At 34.3% G+C, this 21150-nt stretch overlaps 1 protein-coding gene across 2 annotated transcripts in view; it reads left to right on the forward strand.

Moving 5' to 3' along the window:
- Positions 1 to 9305, forward strand: part of SLCO4C1 (solute carrier organic anion transporter family member 4C1) — a 62618-nt gene extending 53313 nt beyond the window's left edge. For both annotated transcript variants that reach the window (XM_032628223.1, XM_032628224.1), the window contains 5 exons: positions 163 to 316; positions 3979 to 4169; positions 5444 to 5508; positions 6911 to 7048; positions 9012 to 9305. In XM_032628223.1, coding sequence (XP_032484114.1) covers positions 163 to 316; positions 3979 to 4169; positions 5444 to 5508; positions 6911 to 7048; positions 9012 to 9172 — 709 coding nt within the window. In that variant the 3' untranslated portion in view covers positions 9173 to 9305. The remainder of the gene's footprint in view (positions 1 to 162; positions 317 to 3978; positions 4170 to 5443; positions 5509 to 6910; positions 7049 to 9011) is intronic.
- Positions 9306 to 21150: the final 11845 nt, after the last annotated feature.

Consider the following 21150-nt stretch of genomic DNA (forward strand, 5'->3'; position numbering starts at 1 on the left):
GTGAAAAGGCAGACATTCTGTTTGTTTTATTTGTTCAGTAATTAAATGAAGTGTTGAGTAAGTGAATAAATGATTGAATGGCAAGATATAACAATGCTTCTGAACTGTTCATTAAAAGTTATAACATAGATAATTTACCCATCTTTTATTTCTTGTTGGCAGGACAGGAGAACTGGGAAACTTGATCGCTCCTTGTAATGCCAATTGTAACTGCCTGCGATCATATTATTATCCTATCTGTGGAGGAAATGGAATCCAATATTTTTCTCCCTGCTATGCAGGTTGTACAAATTCTGTTTCCAAAAGACATCCAAAGGTAACTTGGGCCTTTACCTTACTTTACCTTACTTCCTTTACCTTAATGAGGCAGTATGTTTATTTCTGATGCCCTTCCTTATCCCTCTAGTGGTGTTATGCTGTGCCTAGTCTTTCCTTCCTGGCCCACCTCCTCCATTCAGAAGCCAGGCATAAAGTTTCAGTCAAGTAAAATGAATAAGTTCGAGAGATCTGCTATACAACATTGTACCTGTGTCAACAATAATGCATCGTACACTTAAAATTTGTTGTGTTCTTACCTTAATTAAAAAAAAAAAGGCCCCTGACCACTCCATATGAAAAAGATTCTTCTTCCTTTATACCTCACATTCAATTACTGTTGAAAAATCAATTTAGCAGCTCTTCACATACATCTTTATAACATCACTTCTGTTATAGAAGTGAAATATTATTTACCTTTTTACATTGTTTTATTTTTTCTCAACTATACTTTATGTTGCTGGAAGTCAGGGAACTTCTCTTATTCTTACTGAGTACAGTGTATATAATAAAAACACAGTAAATATTTGTTGCTTTTAATTGATACACCATGGACACATTAAAAATATATACAGATCACTAATCTGTTCTCAAATGCAAGTTTACTTTTAGCTGTGGATTAGAATGCATATCAGGACTTCCCTAGTGGTGCAGTGGTTAAGAATCCGGCTGCCAATGCAGGGGACACGGGTTCTATCCGTGGTCCGGGAAGATCCCACATGCCGCGGAGCAACTAAGCCTGTGTGTCACAACTACTGAAGCCCATGTGCTCTAGAGCCCGCATGCCACAACTATTGAGCCCATGCACTGCAACTACTGAAGCCTGCGCACTCTAGGGCCCATGCTCCACATATGAGAAGCTACCGCAATGAGAAGCACGTGCACTGCAATGAAGAGTAGCCCCCGCTCGCTGCAACTAGAGAAAGCCTGCGTGCAGCAACGAAGACCCAACACAGCCAAAAAATAAATAAAATTAAAAAAAAGAATGCATATCAGTTTACCTAAATATGATTTCTTTTTAATACAATTAAATGGTTTAAGAAAATCCAATAGAATTTTGTTGTACTACATCTACACTCTAAAGATTTTATCTTCGTTAAATTTAATAGCCTGGGAAGAAATAATATTCACATTACTAGTAGTACATAATAGGTAATATTATGCATTAATAGATAATGTGATAACTTTAAAAAGACCTGAGGGAAATATGTAATATGATATAAGAGACTACAATGAATAAGGTATGTAAGAATTATATGACAAAACAGCACAATCTTGGATATTTGAAATATGTATTAGTGAAATGGCATTCCTTTTCCTATATAAAGATAACTTTAAGATTGCAAGAAAAAATTTTTACATAAATAAATAGAAATCATTAATTGAAATAATCTGTAACAGTACTTCAGATTTCTTTTAGAACTAACACAGATGTCTGTATGTGTGTGTGTGGTTATACACATTTATATGTTCATATATATGCACATAAATATATGTCTGTACATATGTATACATATCTTTAATGATTTTGTGTGTAATAAATACATCAAACATTTATCTCAACAGAGATGTAGGATTTCATCTTTCTGCTAGGGGTAAACCAGAATGTGAGAAACAGTATACTTTTTTTTCATATTACCTAGCTTATAGACTTAAAAATAGTTGTCTAAGAACATTGAAAAATATGCCAGAAAAAATGTGGTGAATCATAGCAGACTTAATAGACTTGGTTGACGTGCAGTTTTAATCCTTGGAGTAAAACTAACTAAATAACTACCATAAAGTTCCTGTGAAAATTTAATGAACGATTACCATACCTTCAAACCAGTGGACATCTGGGGTTGCTTTAGTTTCAAAACAGGTTGAGAAAATTAGGTGTTTGTGTCAGTTATAAGGAATCAGATTCCACAAGTGAGCATAATACATATCATAGGTGAAGGTAAACTATTCCTTTGAGAGGGAGATAAGTAGGTAGCATTTTCCTGTATATAAAATATCATCAATCAATAAGTGCTATTGACTAACTCTAATTAGAAGATTATGACAAGGAATTAAATTAATGGAAAGGTTTTACTCACATAGCAAAACGTATAGACACAAATACCGTCCTGCACAAGGAAACCAAAATAAATGAATAAATAAGTAAATAAATAAAAAATCTAATACCCAGAGCACACTTGAAATGGTATTGGTTATTTTGACATGGTTAATTCGATATTTATATTTGTCACCAAATATTATCATCACCATTTTAAACAATAAATTGTCTTCTAGGGATTGTTTCAGAAAAGCAAGTTATTTTGACTTCCAAATTTTCTTTTTGACCTGGCTTTTTTATGTCCAACTAGTCCATGTAACAACTCATTTTTTCGCAGGATCTTTTTATGAAATGTATCAGATAGGCAAAATGCATTGATAATAATGTAATAAATATCTATGCACATTTGTTCACAGAAATAGAATATATTTCCTACCAGTGATCTGAACTACAAAAACAGATGTTGACTAGCAGCTATCTATATTATAGGCAAATGTATACTTTTTTATATAAGAGAGTTGTAAAGCTTCATTAAGATACAAAATACTGTTTTCAGTTTTCCTTCTTAAAAATTTTAAAGGCTACTTTATTTCATTACTTGACATATCGGATTACTGAGTATGTAATATTTCATTTTAGGAATGTCACTTGCATATTTGATTTTCCTGAATCAGTACCAGTGGTCTCTGGCCTTTGGGACAGTAAAAGCACCACTTCACTTTGACTTCTCTAGCTCTGCTCTGACTTTATTGAGGCCTTAAACATATAAAAAGATTTGTAGTAAGGATGGGCTTGAGATGTAAAAAGCCTTTAAAAAATGATTATGCCTAACTTTTCAAATACCTGAACTCTTTTCTTATAAAAGTAATACTTGTGATTTTTAAACATGTTACTTTCCAACATTTCATATTATTAATTTATATGTATACATATAGGTGCATATATATGTGTATATATATATTAAATAGTTAATATGTTAATAAAAAATAGCCTTCAGGATAACATAATAACTTCTAGTTTTTGATTATCATAAATATGTCATCTTAAGAAGGATCCAGTTTGCTTTTGGTAAAACAATTCAAAAAGTTCAGAAAATTATAGTAAAAAGGTTTAGTTGAAAGTAGTTTTTTTTTTCCCCAAACTCTTGTAATGTATTAGTTAATTTACTGTGGCAATTGTTAAAATTAGAGTGTTAGTTCTTTCAAACTAGCATAGATAGTGAGATTGTCACTATGCATGCTTTTCTTTGTGTCCTAATAATGGAAAAGAAGAAAATTAGGAAAACTATTTGAACAATTGTGATCTATTGAAAGCAGCCTAGAATGTGTGAGATCATCTAATTGTTATATTCTTGTCAATTTGTTTTATAAGACATGAATCAATAACAGGTTACAAGTTAAAATAATGGACACAAAAGTCAAATACATTATTCTGCTTTGTAACTATGGCCCCTTGTTTTCACTTGCTTGATTTCTTAAGGGTTATTACTGTTTCTTATCACTATTTGATGTGTATGAATTAAGACTGTGTAAGTGTTTGCCATGTCTAAAACTCACATAATTTGCAATGATAAAATATGTTTTGAAGATAATCACTTTTAGTATGTTTATGTCTAATATTTCCAGGTATATTATAACTGTTCATGTATTGAAAGAAAAACAGAAGTAACACCTACTCCATCAAGTTTTAGTTTTGAAGCTCAAGCTGGGAAGTGTTCAAGTCAATGTAAAAACTTGCCTGTATTCCTTGGCATTTTCTTTGCTGCAATTGTTTTTACTTTCATGGCTGGTACTCCTATAACTGTGTCTATCCTAAGGTATGTGTTATATTGTGAAATTTGCCATCCCTAAGCCAACATGTTGAATGAAAAAAAATGGACTTAGGGATTTATTTGGGGTTTATATTGACTGTTGGTTCCAATACTAATTCAGCCCTTACAAGATCATTAGTTCTGTGGCATTGGGAATGCTACCTCATTGAACCCAAGATGTTTGAGGCTTTAACGAGATCATGGTTGTGAAAGTGTCTTAACATTGCCTACTTGGCATGTACTCAATGCTAGTTTCTCTGCTTCTTTCATGAGACTTTGGTTGTAAGCTGGAGTTACAATCATTTGCATTTGAGTATGATGGAAATAGCAGTGCATTCCACATGTGTCAGAATCAGAATGATGTGCATTCTGTCTTATACAGTAGGTGCTGTGATATTAAACCTTCCTGTAAACAGTAAAATATGCTGGCTGTCCCCTGGCTCTTCAGTGTTTTGTGCTTTCATTGGCTCTTCTTCCTTCCACACCACTTTGTAAAAATATTTCCTATTTGCCCTTCCATAAGCTCATCAGCCTTTCGATATCTTTCCTAACAAACTAGCTTTTTCTGTCTTCAATTTTTGTTCCTTGATACTCACTGCTTTTTCACATACTTTTTGACAAACAGAAGCTTCAGAGATTTTGTCTAAAAACATTAAGTCTGTTAACATAACACCTATTACATCTATGTCACTTTCTACCTACATATATTTTTTTTTAAAGACTACTTGATCTCTTCTATCTCCCATCTAACTCTCTTGTGTGCCAATATCATGTCTCATTCATCTCTAAGAGTTATTACTTAAAGAATTATTGTTGAATCAAATTGAGCATCAGAAATTGTTTTACACTACCTCAAATTTGTAACCGTAACTCACAGGTATGATTTCTGTCTCAAAGTTAATAAGAGAATAAGAATTATTTGCTTGCAACTTAAGCCATATGACTTGTAACTTATGGGATAGTCGAATAGAAGTCTTGTTAATGAATGTCCTTTCTTCTTTACATTTGCTAAAATTCATACATATTCAATACATTTGTTAAAACTCATTTGACTCCTTTTTGGTATTATTTGCAGTATTTTAGTTGAGATAACATTTTTCTTCTCTTATAATTCCAGAAAGGTTGAACTGTATATAAGCTGTTATGAATAATTTGTTTATTTCATGTGTATAGTATTTGCTTTAATCTAGAAATGCTAAGCTGTTACAAAAATGAATTTGCTCAAAGAGTAAATATACTATACTACCATTTTTTGTCTTATATGCATTTAATATATCCAGGTGTGTTAATCAAAAGCAGCGGTCTCTAGCATTGGGAATACAGTGTGTGTTGCTTCGATTATTAGGTATGCCATTTTTCTTAATGCATTGGTAACTGTTGGTTATTTTTATTCATTACTGTTATTGATTTATTCACTTACAGTATGTGCCAAGAAAACAATTAGTTTAACTGCAGTTCAACTGCAATTAGTTTCTGCAATTGTCATTGAACAGAGCTGTTTTTCACTATTTAAGATGTAGTATTATTTATATATCACATAGGAAAATAATGACTTTACTTTTCACCTACCTGATTGGTTAACTGTTGTTTCCAATTCTGTTGCAAATATAATCCTAAAGAGTATATTATATTTATTTAAAATATAACATATTATCATCAACACATTTCTAATAGAGCAAGTAAAAGATATAATTTTTTTATTCATATAAAACCCATCACCAACATAAATTATGATAAAATCTTATTTATAACTGTTGTAATTCCTTTTCCTCTCTTTATTTAACTCCATTTAGGACATAATTATGTTACATTAGCATTGAAAAATGATGAATTTATATGTTTCAATAAAAACTGTGCTGTGAATATTGTATCTAGTTAAGAATTGATGGAAGAAATAATTTATGCCAGAAAATTTTTAAGGTTCCAGATGTAGGAAGAATAATAAGGCAGAAACATGTCTTACACGTAATTATATGTGTGTATAATTTTACGTATAATATTATACCCATAATATTAAGATTATTTATAAAAATAAAAAGCAGGAAACATTAAGAGATCCCCTAGACCAACTTTTCAGTTTTTTAGATGAGTAAATTAAGGACCTGAGAGATTCAGGGATTTGCCCATAGTTGCACAATTAATGGTGAACTAGGCATGTTAGTGTGAATGTTTGTGTGCATGTACATATGTACATTCCCATGCACATTTATGTCACCGTATGTATGTGTATATATATATATAAATATGTATACTCACACACCCACATTAGTTTACATGCACATGCACACACACCCGCACACACACGTGTAATATATATGCTGTAGTTTAGGAGACTTATTCTGTGCATCAATAATTTATTTTTTTTTAAAGTATAATAGATAATTTCAAAGACATTTATTAAATTAGAAAAGCAGTGAATTAGAATATTTACTTAACTAAATATTAACCCAATACATGACAGAGATGTTTATTAAAATAATTTCTTGAATTGATTAGAAATATATAATATGTATAATTATTTTAGAATGTTTTATCTGCGTTTCTTTATATTCCTATTACTTGTACATGAACTGATTGATTTGCATATGGGCAGATTAATACCTATATTTATATAAAATATATACATAATCATATATTAAAAATTTGTAATTATAAACTATAATCTTCACTTATGTGTATATATATATATATATATATATATATATATATAAGCACTTATATATAATCTTCACATGTAATTCTTCTAGGCACAATACCTGGGCCTATTATATTTGGCATCACAATAGACAGCACATGTATTCTCTGGGATATCAACGAATGTGGAATTAAAGGAGCTTGCTGGATTTATAATAACATCAAGATGGCCTATATGCTAGTGGCCATAAGTAAGTGTGACTTTTTGATATCTTTAGAATAAATGGATTATGTCAAGAGAAAAAAAATCTTATTGTTACTTACTTAGGTTTTGAAATGTTCAGTCCATGCTTTTGGATTATCCTATAGTCCTGAAGCCGAGATCATTTACCATAGCATATTATAAAAGTCTTACCTGGAGTCGGCGAGGCTCAGTCTAAAATAGAAGAGAGTAACATTTTAGCTTTCATCATATCACATATCATATAATTTTCTTTTAACAACTTCTCTCAAACTTTTTTTGGAAAGTATAACAAAAAGCTAAAAGAGAATTCTAAGAAACTGAAACGATTGTCATTTAGGCACCTGGGCTTTGGAAAGCACACAGAGCTGAGGTAGGGAAGTATTTTCTGGCTCTAAGGCAAGTTGTAAAAAACCTTTTTGTGGTTTACAAGGTTAGCCATGATGTTTAACCCTTTTTGCCTTTGGTAGTCTGTCTTCCATAGTCTTGGTTAAGCAATCAATGAAAATTAAGAATAAGGAAATAGATCAATACATCTAGTTTGAAAGAGTATGATAAAATTTAAAATTTAAAAAAACAACCTAAGAAATTAGAGTATTTAAAAATAGAGAAATTCTAGATATAAATACACACACATACAGAGTTGACCCTTGAACAACATGGGTTTGAACTGCTCGGGTCAATTTATAAGCAGATCTTTTTCAATAAATATGTACTACAGTACTGCACAGTCTTCAGGTTGGTTGAATCCACCATCTGGAATCGCAAATACAGAGGGCAGTCTGTAAAGTTATATGAGGATTTTTGACTGCATGGGTTGCCGGTGCCCCTAACCCCTGAGTTGTTCAAGAGTCAACTGTGTGTGTGTGTGTGTGTGTGTATTTAAAATAATGTGTGATTTTCATTGTGATTGTGGTGTGATTATTTTCGCACATGTATCAAGATAGCTTGTTTCTCCTACATGTGTTTAAATCCATAGTATGCTGTCTGAATTTATAATGACAGAATAATAAATTATCCATTGAAGAAATAAATATATAAATCTAGCAAAGTAATGAGAAGATAAATATTGACTAGAATAGGCAAAATTAATCTTCCCATCACTTTTACCTGTTAAAAAACATTTTTATTCAGTGTATTTTTATGCTTAAAAATTTATTTAATTGGTTATGTTTGTACTTTTTGTCCAAAAAATATAGATAACGAATTGTTCCTTTACCTACTCTGTAGTGAATATGAGACTTTTTTCCCCAAAACATATATACCTTTAAATATTCCAAGAACATTGTAACAGTAGTACCTATGTAATTGTTCTTCTTATAAATCTAGAAATGCTTAGCGCAGTGAGTATTCCTGTTTTTCAAATACACAGTTTGAGTAAAATATTAATGATTAACACAAATTAGCTACTGCAAAAACCTTATTGTGAGGTCATTTAATTTATTTGGCTGGCACTTTGATGCTTGTACTGTGACCAGAACTAGTTTTTCTTCAAATAACTGAGCTTAAAATCAGAGTTCTTTGAAGACAAATTGAAGCCTGTGAAGAGCATTGAATGTTATATATTCCCATAGAGGCTTTCTTTTAAGAACTCCAAAGCCTTTTTTATTTTTAGAATTACTTTTCATCATGGACATGAAAATGTTGCAACTTATTACTCAGGTTCAATGATGTCGTAAGCTATTTTTCCTTGGTTAAGAATGTATTATTGTAACCAAAAATAGAATAATTATTGTACATTTTCATTGTTCAGAAAGAAAATAAGGACTAGTTCATTGAATTATGGGCAGATGTTCTATTGAAGAATAGCAACTTTCTCACTAAAGTTTTAAAAATTTAAAACATAAAACTAATTGCTTATATACTTCTCTTTAAGTAGTGAGTTTCTACTCATGAAGAATTTTTCAATGAGAATTAATTTTTGTAATAATTAAAGGCCCAAATGCATGATTAATATTTGTTTCTATATTTAGGTGTTACTTGTAAAATTACCACCATTTTCTTCAATGGGCTTGCAGTCTTTTTGTATAAACCGCCACCATTAGGCACGGATGTGCCGTATCAAAATCAGGATTCAGTTGTGACTGCGGTTTCATTAGAATGTGATCTCAGCAAAGCAGGGAATGATGGGTAAAACAGCAAAAAAGAAGATTGAAAATTGGCCTCCATCTGTAAGAATACACATTGTCACTGCAGCATTAACTATACAATATGGACAATCATATTTTAAAAATTGATATTTTATAATTAAATGTGTTTTCTGTATATGTATGGACTCTTAATTTGGTTTTGTTTTAATATAAGAAACAGACCTGTGCCTTCAAGGCCCATCAGAAGCCTCAAAACACACACACACACACACACACACACACACACACACACACACACACATATATACACACAGAGATACATCTAGGTACGAAATCCCCAACTAATAAACTATACTAGAAACATAAAACCAATGATTAGTTAAAAGTTTACATTTTAAAAACAAAGTGATGTTTCTATCCCTCTTACAACTTGTCTTATCTTAATTATCATTGCCAACAGTTTGGGCTTTTTTAGAAAATTTATGGTGTAAAAATTTAGATTCATCAAGTTTATGTTCGAAGTTTCAAGAACTGTTATTGAAAGACCATGAATTTAAAACCATCTAAATAATATTATTTGATTTTAAATATACATATACTAATCTGTCCTGGATTTATTACAGAAAGTTACTGAACTATTAGAATATTGGTTAATTACCTTCTTTGTGTCCCAGTACATAGTGAATTCAGAAATATTAGCATTGTATGCACATATCTTCACTTTAACTCAAGAATTCCAGAAAGTGATTTGTTGATATTGCTGATTTTTAACACTTACCTCTTATTACTCTATGATAGTTTTATTCAATAACATGTCTTCCAGAGGGATGTGCCAGCTTCAGTAAAGAAAAGTGCCAATTAGACAGGAAAAGATCTCTTTTTTTTTAATGGCTTACATGCATTTTATTGATATTCTTTGAAAAGATTTCTTAATGAACTACTGATCAATGTTTGTATACTCAGTACTTTAACTTTTCTCATTTTCAAAACTGATCACCTAGTACATTCCTTATAGCACTTCAGTAGTGCTTTGCTCATAGTAGGCAGGTATTATTGTTGTTTGATTAAAACATTGAACTCTACTCTTTAACTGATCCACTTATTTAAAGATTAAGTATTTCACATATATGATAACATTATAATTCCATTTTTTCAGATCAGACTTAGGCCAACTTTGTCTACTCAGAATGTGGAGGAGATAGATCAGTGAACATCAATAAAAATAACTGCTACCTGGTCAAGAATTTTACTGATTAAGAGAAGTGCTGAAGTTCATACCCATTTGAAATTTCATAAAATATGGCTACTAATTTAATAAGATTCATTATCAGCTTTTTCCTAGTTTAGCTTTTTACAAGCAGTGTTTTATATACACTGTGATCAGAATAACAAAAAGAGTAAAGGCCTGATAGGAGACCAGGATCAGAAGCATTAGTACTTCACAGAGTTTAGGAGATTATGTTTGGTGGTAATTAGTGGCCAGTGATGATTCAAGAAATGAGTAGCATTTATAAATTGAAATGCAAGAAGGAATGCATTAGAGTTAGGCAAGCAAGCACACTTGAATATTAGAGAATTATAGGAGCAGTGGGTCAGGAATCAGAGGGACAGACCTACTTAAACCAGGAACATATAAACGCCAGAGATTGAAGCCAGATGGGTGGTCAAAAACCCAGGTATTTGAGAAGCAGGAAATTCATAACAACCAAAGAGACAGTTCAAGGTAGGCAGGGGAGCAAACACGTGATACCTCAATTCAGAAGCAGTCTCCCTCCCACCCAGACGGACACATTTTAAATTCCTCTTCGAGCCAAGGCTAAAAGGAGATTTTAGGCTTTCTATATCCTATACGTAGAAGTAGGGAATTGAAACATTTTCTAGCTGTAAAATAATGACAAATCCTCAGGAACTCATTATTAGAGATGTGAAACAACAGAAAGAGAGGAAACAATAATTATAAAACATATTAGTCTAAAGCCACTTAATTTAGAGAAAAGAAAAAAAATCACCCCACTCATAGTTCGATGAATAAGTCACTAAATAATTGGCATTCATAATGATTTTTAGTTATCAAGGCTTTCACTGTATTCAGCATATGCAATTTTAAAGATGATAAACGTTTTTACAAAGCTTTAAATGAAAATGATTAAAGTCAAAATAATTTTGGCACTTGAAAGAAGTCAGACTTTTATTTATAACATACATATTTACAAAGAACACCTTCTCTTATGATAGGGCAGTATAGACACTACTGTAATTTATAAACATTGTTTATACTTTTGGATTTACCTAGATTATATGAGTTGGTATTATGCTACTCTTAGAACATAATTTTTCATAATATGTATTTTTCACAGTTTATAATGATTTTTAAGTAAGTCTGAATCTGTAAGTTGACTATGGTGATTTTTGTACATAATTGGATATATGTCTTAAAATTTAACATTTGGATTTTCTTAATTGTAGGAAATACAAATGTAAAACTCTTATACATGGAAATAACTGTATATAATTGTTTAGCTATGTAAAGTGACAGAAAATACAAGTAAAATTTTGGCTCTTATTTTTTTCAAGATTTTCTTTATTATAAATAATTATGTAAAAAATATATATATTTTTAAAATATCAAAATGTTTGTATTAGTTTGTTTTAAGTGTTTAACCTTATTAAATGTCACAGATTATGAAATATGATTTGTCTCTGTTTATGTATACACATACATTTGATGGCTGGGAGAGGGAAAATCAGTGTACTTTTGAAGTCGGTGAATGTAATTTAATTAATCCAGTGATTTCTGCTATCCCAATGGATGTATTTAATTCAATATAAGCCATTCCTTATGAAATATAGTCTAAAATTCTTTCATATAACATTTTCCATGTAAGACAGATGAATATATAGGATTTATATGAGTAGGATATGTGTTACAGATGGTTTATTGTGAAGTATCTGACACCGAAAGTAATATGTCTTGGAAAGGTTATATTTAATTCATCTTGGGTTATCAAAATTCTCAGTACAATATCTTTAAAGAAATCAAATTGGACATTAATTTGAGATGTAATATCTTTTCCCCTCACTATAGCACATTCAGGTTCCTTTAGCCTTTTTTGTATGTACCCCAAACAATAAACATATGTTACATGTGAGTGATGAAAAATAACTAAGAAATCAAAAACAGATCTGGTAAATTGGATCAAAACATTTTAGAATTTTAACTAAAATGAATATAGCTTATAAAGATTATCAAGAATTGACATTCTAGTTTTTTCTTTTTAGATTTAACTTGTCTATTTTTAAAATTTTATTTTGTAATATTTTAGACTCTTAAAAAGTTGTAAAAATAATACAATTCCCCTATAAGCTTTACTCAGCTTCCCCTAATATTGACATTTTACATATCCATAGAACAATGACCTAAACCAGGAAATCAGTTAATACCACATCTGCAAAAGGGCGTGGCAGAACTATTTACTATGATGGTAGTTTTATTTTTGAATTGTTGAACTATGCACATTAAAATGGTACATTTTGCCATATGTAAATTATGCCCCCAAAGAGTTGATTTGCAAAGAAGAAATGATATTAGAAACAATGTTAAAAAAACAACTATTGCTGGGTGTTTCGAAGTCAAATGAGAAAGCCTAAGAGAATCACGCTAGTGATGAGGGTATTTCTAAGAAAGGAGGCTGGTATCTCCTCCTTACTTGGATGTTTGCTGAGTTCAGTCCCTCCCGTCAGAATGGAGTATGTACCCCAACATGTTAAGGCAGGACAGGAACACAGAACTGGGTTCCTGGCTTAAGCTGAGGGATCACAATGCAAAGAGAGGAAGCCTCAGAGGGTTAGATGCACTCATAACATCTGAAAATGAGAATTTCCCATGTGCCATGAGATCATGAGATGCCATGAAATGTGACATTCTCGAGCAGCCCTGATGGGACTCTGCCCAAAAGAGCTGCCTGCTATGAGGGCCTACTACAGGAAGAAAGTAAGGTGGGTAGGTCTGTAAGAAATCAACTCAAGGGAGCGTCAGCCTGCCTGGGAATTGATAATTTCAGATGTCAGTATTGACCCACAATTGCACCCCATTGTTAAACCAGCTTTTATAGACTTGCCATAATGGAGGGCATGGAGGTCAGCCAGGGCTAGTCAAGAGAAAATTATGTAGGTCCTGGTGGTGTCAGGTTTTCGCCTCTCTTCCTCTATTCCTTCCACCCCTTCCTCAGTGCACAAGAATACAGAAGATGAAAAGTCAAGATCTCCCTTGACTTACAACAGGGTTATGTCCTGATAAACCCACTGTAAGTTGAAAGTATTGTAAGTCAAAAATATGTTTAATACACCTATCTATCAAACATCATGACTTAGCCTATCTTAAAGGCACTCAGAACACATATTAGCCTACAGTTGGGCAACATCCTGTACACGAAGCCTATTTTATAATAAAGTGTTGATTTTATTGAATTCTGAATTCCACAAAGTGAAAACAGAATGGTTGTATGAGTACAAAATGGTTGTATCGTTTACCTCAGTGACCACGTGACTGGGAGCTGTGGCGGCTGCTGCCCACGTGGCAGCAGAGTATCTACAACATATCGCTGGCCTGGGAGAAGATCAAAATTCAAAAGTCGAAGTACAATTTCTACTGAATTACTATCACTTTCCCACCATCCTGATCTCAGAGAGACGGCAGTGAGTGGTCCTGAAAAGAGATCTTAGTTCCCTGCCCAGGAATTGAACCTGGGTAGCCTGGATGAAAACCAGGAATCCTAGTCACTAGACCACCAGGGGCTGGAGGCTAGAAGCAAACTGGCCCTGGCTCTTTCCCCTATTTGAAAGCAAGAATGTTTCAAGGAGGCAAAAACTGTAAAAACAGGTACAAAGTTTATTATTAAAGACACAGCACAATGTATGGGAGAGCACACAGAGAAACAGTTTAGGACTGAAGCTAGGCAGAGATACACACCCGGAGAGAAAGGGTGTGGGCGTCTTCTCTACTGAGGAGGAGCTCAGTAAGTCAGAAACTAGGCAGAGATACACACGCGGAGAGGAGCGTGGGCGTCTTAAATGAGGAGCGCAGGAAAGAGGTGATTTAAATCACTTACATAGGACAGTCCTTCCGGGTCTTTGTTTACTTTGGCCAATTGTTTGTTTCTTTTTTCCCACATGTGACCTGTTCTAGGATCCTCCCCAACATGCATGCGCAAATTTTTGCTAAGATGGATCCCACCACAGAGGCCTGTGGGTGCGTATCCACACTTATTATGGGGTGGCGGCCCCTCCCTTTTTGACCCCCAGGGAGCCTTCCTGCGCATGTGCAGACAGGGAAGTTTTCCTTGACCTCAGGAGTGGTCATCTTATCTCTTTACTTGAGCAGAGCTCAGCTTCTGCGACTAGCTTTGTCTTGGAGTGTCTGGGTGAGAACAAAGCTTCAGTTTTACTCCACCTGACAGGCACCAGCTGTCCAGCCCAGGGGCCCATCTATCTCCTACCTCAGTCCTAAAGTTGAAAAAACGGTAAGTGGAACCATCGTAAGTTGGGACCCGTCTGTAGTGAGGAATTTAACCTACTGCTCTTATTAGGATTCTTTTCCACAAGTCAGTTCTAATTCGAGGGCCAGAGAGAAATGGAACCTTTCTGATACCTAAAAATGGCCACATAGCTATGGAATCTATCCAAGAATGTTTTCAAGGGGTAGAGCTAGCAGATCCTGCAGAATGTACTTGAAGGTAACAATGGGATTAAAATGTTTTTCATGAGTTTCACCTTTTTGAATTACTGTACTATTTTTGTATCCTTTTACTTATTCAAAGGAAATAAACATTATGGGTTTAGTATATTTCTTCCTCTCTAACCTGTGAAAATATTTATTTCTTAACTTTTTGAAATTCATTAACTAGTGTTTGGATTGAGTTGTTGGCTAAGATGACTATAATTGAAGTCACCTGTGGAACTTTAAAACAATGTTCAAGCCCCATCCAGGACCAATTAAATTCGTTAAAAATTTCCTAGGTGATTGTTAAAGTGAAATCAGGGCTGGAAACTTCTGAATATGAACTAACACATTGAGGAAGATGGGGGAAGAGCATGAATCGCATTTTGTGGTCAGTGATTTAATTATGTTTTCTTATTTCTAATTTTGGTCTCTAAGAAAATACAAGTTTGGTTTGAAAGTAAAGGAGAAAGAAGAAATAATTGGGTAATTTTGCTGCTGGGGCTTTCTTCTCAAAACACAGAAGCAGGGACTTCCCTGGTGGCACAGTGGTTGAGGGTCCGCCTGCCGATGCAGGGGACCACGGGTTCGTGCCCTGGTCCGGGAAGATCCCGCATGCCGCGGAGTGGCTAGGCCTGTGAGCTATGGCCGCTGAGCCTGCGCGTCCGGAGCCTGTGCTCTGCCGCAACAGGCGAGGCCACAACAGTGAGAGGCCCGCGTACCGCAAAAAACAAGAAACAAAAAAACACAGAAGCATGTCTTCTCTGGGATGCAGTAAAGTGAGTTGAGGAAGAAAGGGTGCCAGTAAGTTGGAAAGCAATGGAGAGAAATTACCTGTTCTAAAGTTTTCCCAGGGCTATTCCTTTCAGAAATAAAAAATTAGAGACAGCACTTGATGAATTCCTTTTCTTGTACTAGCGAGGTACTTCAGTAATAATGTGGATCTAACATTTACTACAGCCTGTTTCATGGAGGGATCCAAGAATAGTGGGGTTGAGTGCATGGCATCATGTGGTGATGGGACATGAGAAATTCTGATAAATAAAGTAAAACAGAGCAGATTTGACATAACTAAGTGGAGAGGAGAAAGACACTGACAGACATAAAACAAAGACATCCTGGCACATGCTCCTCAGCAATATTCCTGAGATCCTTTAAAGAATATGGAAAAAACGGATCCATCTGGTTTCCCAATGACAGGACACTGGCTGGTCTTTGCTACTTGTCAGCAAAGCAGAAGCTTGCCCACGGAAAGGAAAAATACATCACTGATTCAAATGTATCTGAATTTTTTTCCTTCTGCTCTCTCTTTCCCTTGCTTTATATACATCCTGCTTTTGCCTTGGTTAGACTAAATCAGGTTATTGTTGACTTTCTTCTTTCTATAAGTAAGTGGTGTAATGATAATTACCATAGGTCTTTGACAAGGAATTTGACGTTCTGAAAATCATAAGCAGCAAACCTGTTGGGTAACACTACTCATGAAAACACTTTAAAAAAATATAGCAAAGATCAGGTAAATTCTAGTGAAAATGAGGCTGCTTTTGCTTATTGAAAATATCAGTTTTGTTTATCTCTTGGGTATGAGGAAATGAGCTGGACATGTTACACATTTTATACTCACTACAGTCCTATCAATTGTTTCACATGTGAGACAACTAAAGCCTAGGGAAATTAAGTTTTCAAGGCCACAAAGCTAATAAGTGTCAGAGCTAGAACTTGAATCCAGGTATCTTTGGCTCCAAAGCTTAGGCTTTTTCTTTTTCATTGGAACATGCTGAGGTTATTAGATTTAAACAAACAAACAAACAAAAAACCTCAAACACATATTTTAGTTAGGTGATTACCCAATATAATAATAGAATAATAATTCTAAAATTATATTTTATGAAGTTATAGTCGGTAAGCAAATTTAAGGCACTTAGACATGAAAATAAGCTGGTCTCCAGAAAAAGTGTTAAAATCCTTTCATAGCCTTTCCAGGCTTGCAATTTATATTTTTACCAGCAGATGGTAGTGTTGGCTTGGCTACCACAGTAAAGGTGGTTTGATTTTTGAACCTTTTCTTAATTTTCTTTTTTTAACATCTTTATTGGAATATAATTGCTTTACAATGGTGTGTTAGTTTCTGCTTTATAACAAAGTGAATCAGCTATACATATATCCCCATATCTCTTCCCTCTTGCATCTCCCTCCTCTCACCCTCCCTATCCCACCCCTTTAGGTGGTCACAAAGCGCCTACCTCATCTCCCTGTGCTGTGCAGCTGTTTCCCACTAGCTACCTATTTTACATTTGGTAGTGTATATATGTCCATGCCACGCTCTCATTTTGTCGCAGCTTACCCTTCCCCCTCCCCGTGTTCTCAAGTCCATTCTCTAGTAGGTCTGCGTCTTTATTCCCATCCAGCCCCTAGGTTCTTCATAACCTTTTTTTTTTTTTTTAGATTCCATATACATGTGTTAGCATATGGTATTTGTTTTTCTCTTTCTGACTTACTCTGTATGACAGACTCTAGGTCCATCCACCTCACTACAAATAACTCAATTTAGTTTCCTTTTATGGCTGAGTAATATTCCATTGTATATATGTGCCACATCTTCTTTATCCATTCATCCGATGATGAACACTTAGGTTGCTTCCATGTCCTGGCTTTTGTTAATAGAGCTGCAATGAACATTTTGGTACATGACTCTTTTTGAATTATGGTTTTCTCAGGATATATGCCCAGTAGTGGGATTGCTGGGTCATATGGTAGTTCTATTTTTAGTTTTTTAAGGAACCTCCATAATGTTTCCATGGTGGCTGCATCAATTCACATTCCCACCAACAGTGCAAGAGGTGAACGTTTTCTTGATGGAGGATTCTTTCTGGCTCTTTGGTAAAAATTACATTTTCATTTATTCATTTCCTATCCTTTTAGTAATTTTGCCAGAATTCTTTTCTCATGCAGATCATTGGAAATATTTCCAGTTGGAAGTGACACTATTCAGTAACTAACAAGAATTATTTGGCAAATGCAGCAGAACGGTTTTCACTATGCTGACTTTACCCGGTTAGAAATACGATGGCACATATTTCTGATTTCATGGATTTTGTCTCCAGATATTGACCAAGAGTGAATTTTTCATATTATTCTATATTTTATTTTAAAATACCAAAAAGCTATTTAAATTATCTTTCATAAAAAGAATTTGATCCTTAAAAAGCATAGAAAAAAACCCCCAAAATAATAAATTTCAAAATTTTGTTCAGATTGTCTTTCCATGGGTAAGCATGAATTCTGTACATCCTGAAATTATTAACATTCTTTTACTGTTAGGCTGGCATTTCATCCCATCAGTATCTGTAAGACCTTCTCCAAATCGAATTAAAAAGAACAAGTCTGAGATGAGAACATAAATAATATGCTCTCATACTTTATACTTGCTATTAAAAGGAGATATCAGTTGTGTTTATAATGCTCAAACGCTTTTTGGCTAGCCAAGAAATGCATTATGTTATATGTAGTTTTTTTACAAAACTGCCTCTTAAGGTTTTCTTTTTAAGCCAATAGGGGCTTTAGTATGCAGTTTTGTGACTGAAGTTACTCTCCTCAAAAGTAAAGCAATTAGGGCTTCCCTGGTGGCGCAGTGGTTGGGGAGTCCGCCTGCCGATGCAGAGGACACGGGTTCGTGAGTCGGTCCGGGAAGATCCTATATGTCGTGGAGCGGCTGGTCCCGTGAGCCATGGCCGCTGAGCCTGCGCGTCCGGAGCCTGTGCTCCGCAACGGGAGAGGCCACAACAGTCAGAGGCCTAAGTACCAAAAAAAAAAAAAAAAAAAAAAAAAAGTAAAGCAATTAAAGGTTTAAACGAAAAGTCAGAACATTCAGCTTCCAGAAACGTTTATTGACAGTTTACTTAATGCCAGGAACCCTAAAAATTGGGGGTTGGGGTGGAATGAGAAAGAGAAAGAGATTGAGAGAGAGGCCATCTGTCTGTATTCCTTAGGGGCTTGTGGACTTTAGTAAATAGAACTGTATTTAATCAATTATATTAAAATACAGTTCAATGTTATTACCAGGCATTTTTTGTAGAGGAGATTGATGTCAAGCATAACACAGATAACATGGAAGTAGAGCCCCTCCCCTCTCACCCGCCATTCGCAAGCCGGTGCTTACAGTTAATAAATATATGGAAGTGTAATATGGTGTTACAAATTGTTACCAGAACACACAATGGGAGCGACACAACAAGTCATGCAGGGCAGTGACAGCTGTGTTAGTGATTCAGAAGGTGATGGATTGATGTAACGTTACAAAGCAATGCCTGATCACAAATGATTTGCACTGCTCTGTGCCCCAACTGGTTCAGTCAGAGCTGTCTCCATAAAGGAACATACATTTCAAAGCCCTGATTATGCATCCTAACCTCATTTTCCACAGGTGATAGTGCTTTTTGCTTTTCAGAGTAGACAGAGACTATTAAATAGGACTGTTCTCAGCTTCTGTTTACATCTCGTTACACCCTGTTTACAAATTAACGTTTATCTTTCATTCCATTTCAGTGGAAAAGAGGTCGTTTTTAAGTTATCTACCAACCTAGTCCCTTCATTCTATTCTGAAGGCCCCCTGATCTTCTTAGGACATTGCTCAATTTTCCTCTGTTCTGTGGAATATATTAATCTCTCTCTGTTCCATTTCTTTCACATCTAAAGAGTTCAGAGTTTCCCCTTCTGTAGGACATTATCTTTCTCCCTCCTGCTTTCCAAATGTCCAAGTCCAGCCCTGATCAGCCATTAAATATTTAGGGTTTTGGTGGACACCTCTCGGGCTAAATCACAGGCATCATAAACTCAATTTGTCAGCTGCTGAACTCACCATCTGCCCTGCCCCTCCCTCTTTTCTTACCTCTCTCTTTTCTCTATTTTGATTGATGACTGGATCCAGCTGAATCCCAGACACCTGCCTTTGCATTGTAAACCTGTCAGCATCCTTTTCTAAATCCATAAACAATCCCTATCTCTACAACTGATTATAAACTAGCAACAAATAGTGCATATGACTATAATTTCAAGGAAAAAAAATAACATACAAACACAGTTTTAAATTTCTTCAATAAATATGTATTGGGTCATACTATGTGAAAGTAGAATAAACAAAATGCCATGTCTACATCTAGAGTAAATTTTTATTTCTTCATTATCTATATGTATTGTCAAGAGACAATTGAATTTTAAACAATCAAGAACGATAATACTAAATTTAATTTCTTGGCTTAATTTTTATTTTCAAACATTATTTCATGAATGTATGATAATTTAATAATCTGAAATATGAATTACTTGATGATATAAACTGTCAGTGGAAATGCTTATTCTCTTAAATTCTTATTTCCCAGCTCCACAGTACTCAGCTGATTGGCCAGAGGTGGGAAAAAACTATGAAATAAAATCAATGATTTTGAATATTTTTTTAATAATTTTATCAGGCATTAGGGTATCAAAGCAAAAATTGCTCTAGCAAAGTTAAACAGGAAAGGAAGACTTTATTCAAGATTGTTGCAATAGGGGAGAGACAGACAAATACCAAATTCAGTCTGAACTCAGCTCTGCAGAAAGAAAAGGTGGTGTGGTTTGTAAGAGGTGGGGTGAGGGGAAGATATAGGCCACCTGTGTTTGCCAATGGGCTTTATTTAACCCAAGGAAAAGTAAACTTTCTCTTCATGAGTGAGATAGTTTTACAACTCAGAGCAAGGAGCCCACTGAAGTTAATCTCCTATCCTTACACAGAAATGGGTGAGGGAGGGATGAATAGGGATGTTATCTTCCTTGATAATGCATTTCAAAGGAAAGGCTCCTAAATCCTCGAAAAAGACATCCCTAGGTTGTAAAATAGGCAAGAACCTTTTTAAAAAGTTTACATCTCAAAGGGGCAGAGAAAATGTACGCTCACCAGTTTTCTAAAAGTAAATATTCTAAGAAAAGGGAAATCAGGGCCTGGAGTCAGGAAGAAGTTTTTTTAAGATCAGTCAAGCAGAGGGAAATGCTGAGGATGTATTTGTCAAAAGGATACAGATTCTTTGACTTCATTTCAATCTTCCTTAAATCCTCTCTGAGCACATTTTATATAGCATATTTTTATAGTTGCTTGGTATTTCATTTTGGACTTAGGGACTCTGTAATAGAGTAGCCCTTCATACATTTTAGTCTGACTTAACCTTTTAGTTTTTAATTAAACAATACATCTGTCGATGGATTTGTGTTTTTACTCAAAGAGTGTAACAGAGCAGTTAGCTGCTAGGAACTGAAAAAAATAGGACCAATGTC

The sequence above is a fragment of the Phocoena sinus genome, chromosome 3, assembly GCF_008692025.1.
Source record: "Phocoena sinus isolate mPhoSin1 chromosome 3, mPhoSin1.pri, whole genome shotgun sequence".
Taxonomy (NCBI): Eukaryota; Metazoa; Chordata; class Mammalia; order Artiodactyla; family Phocoenidae; genus Phocoena; species Phocoena sinus.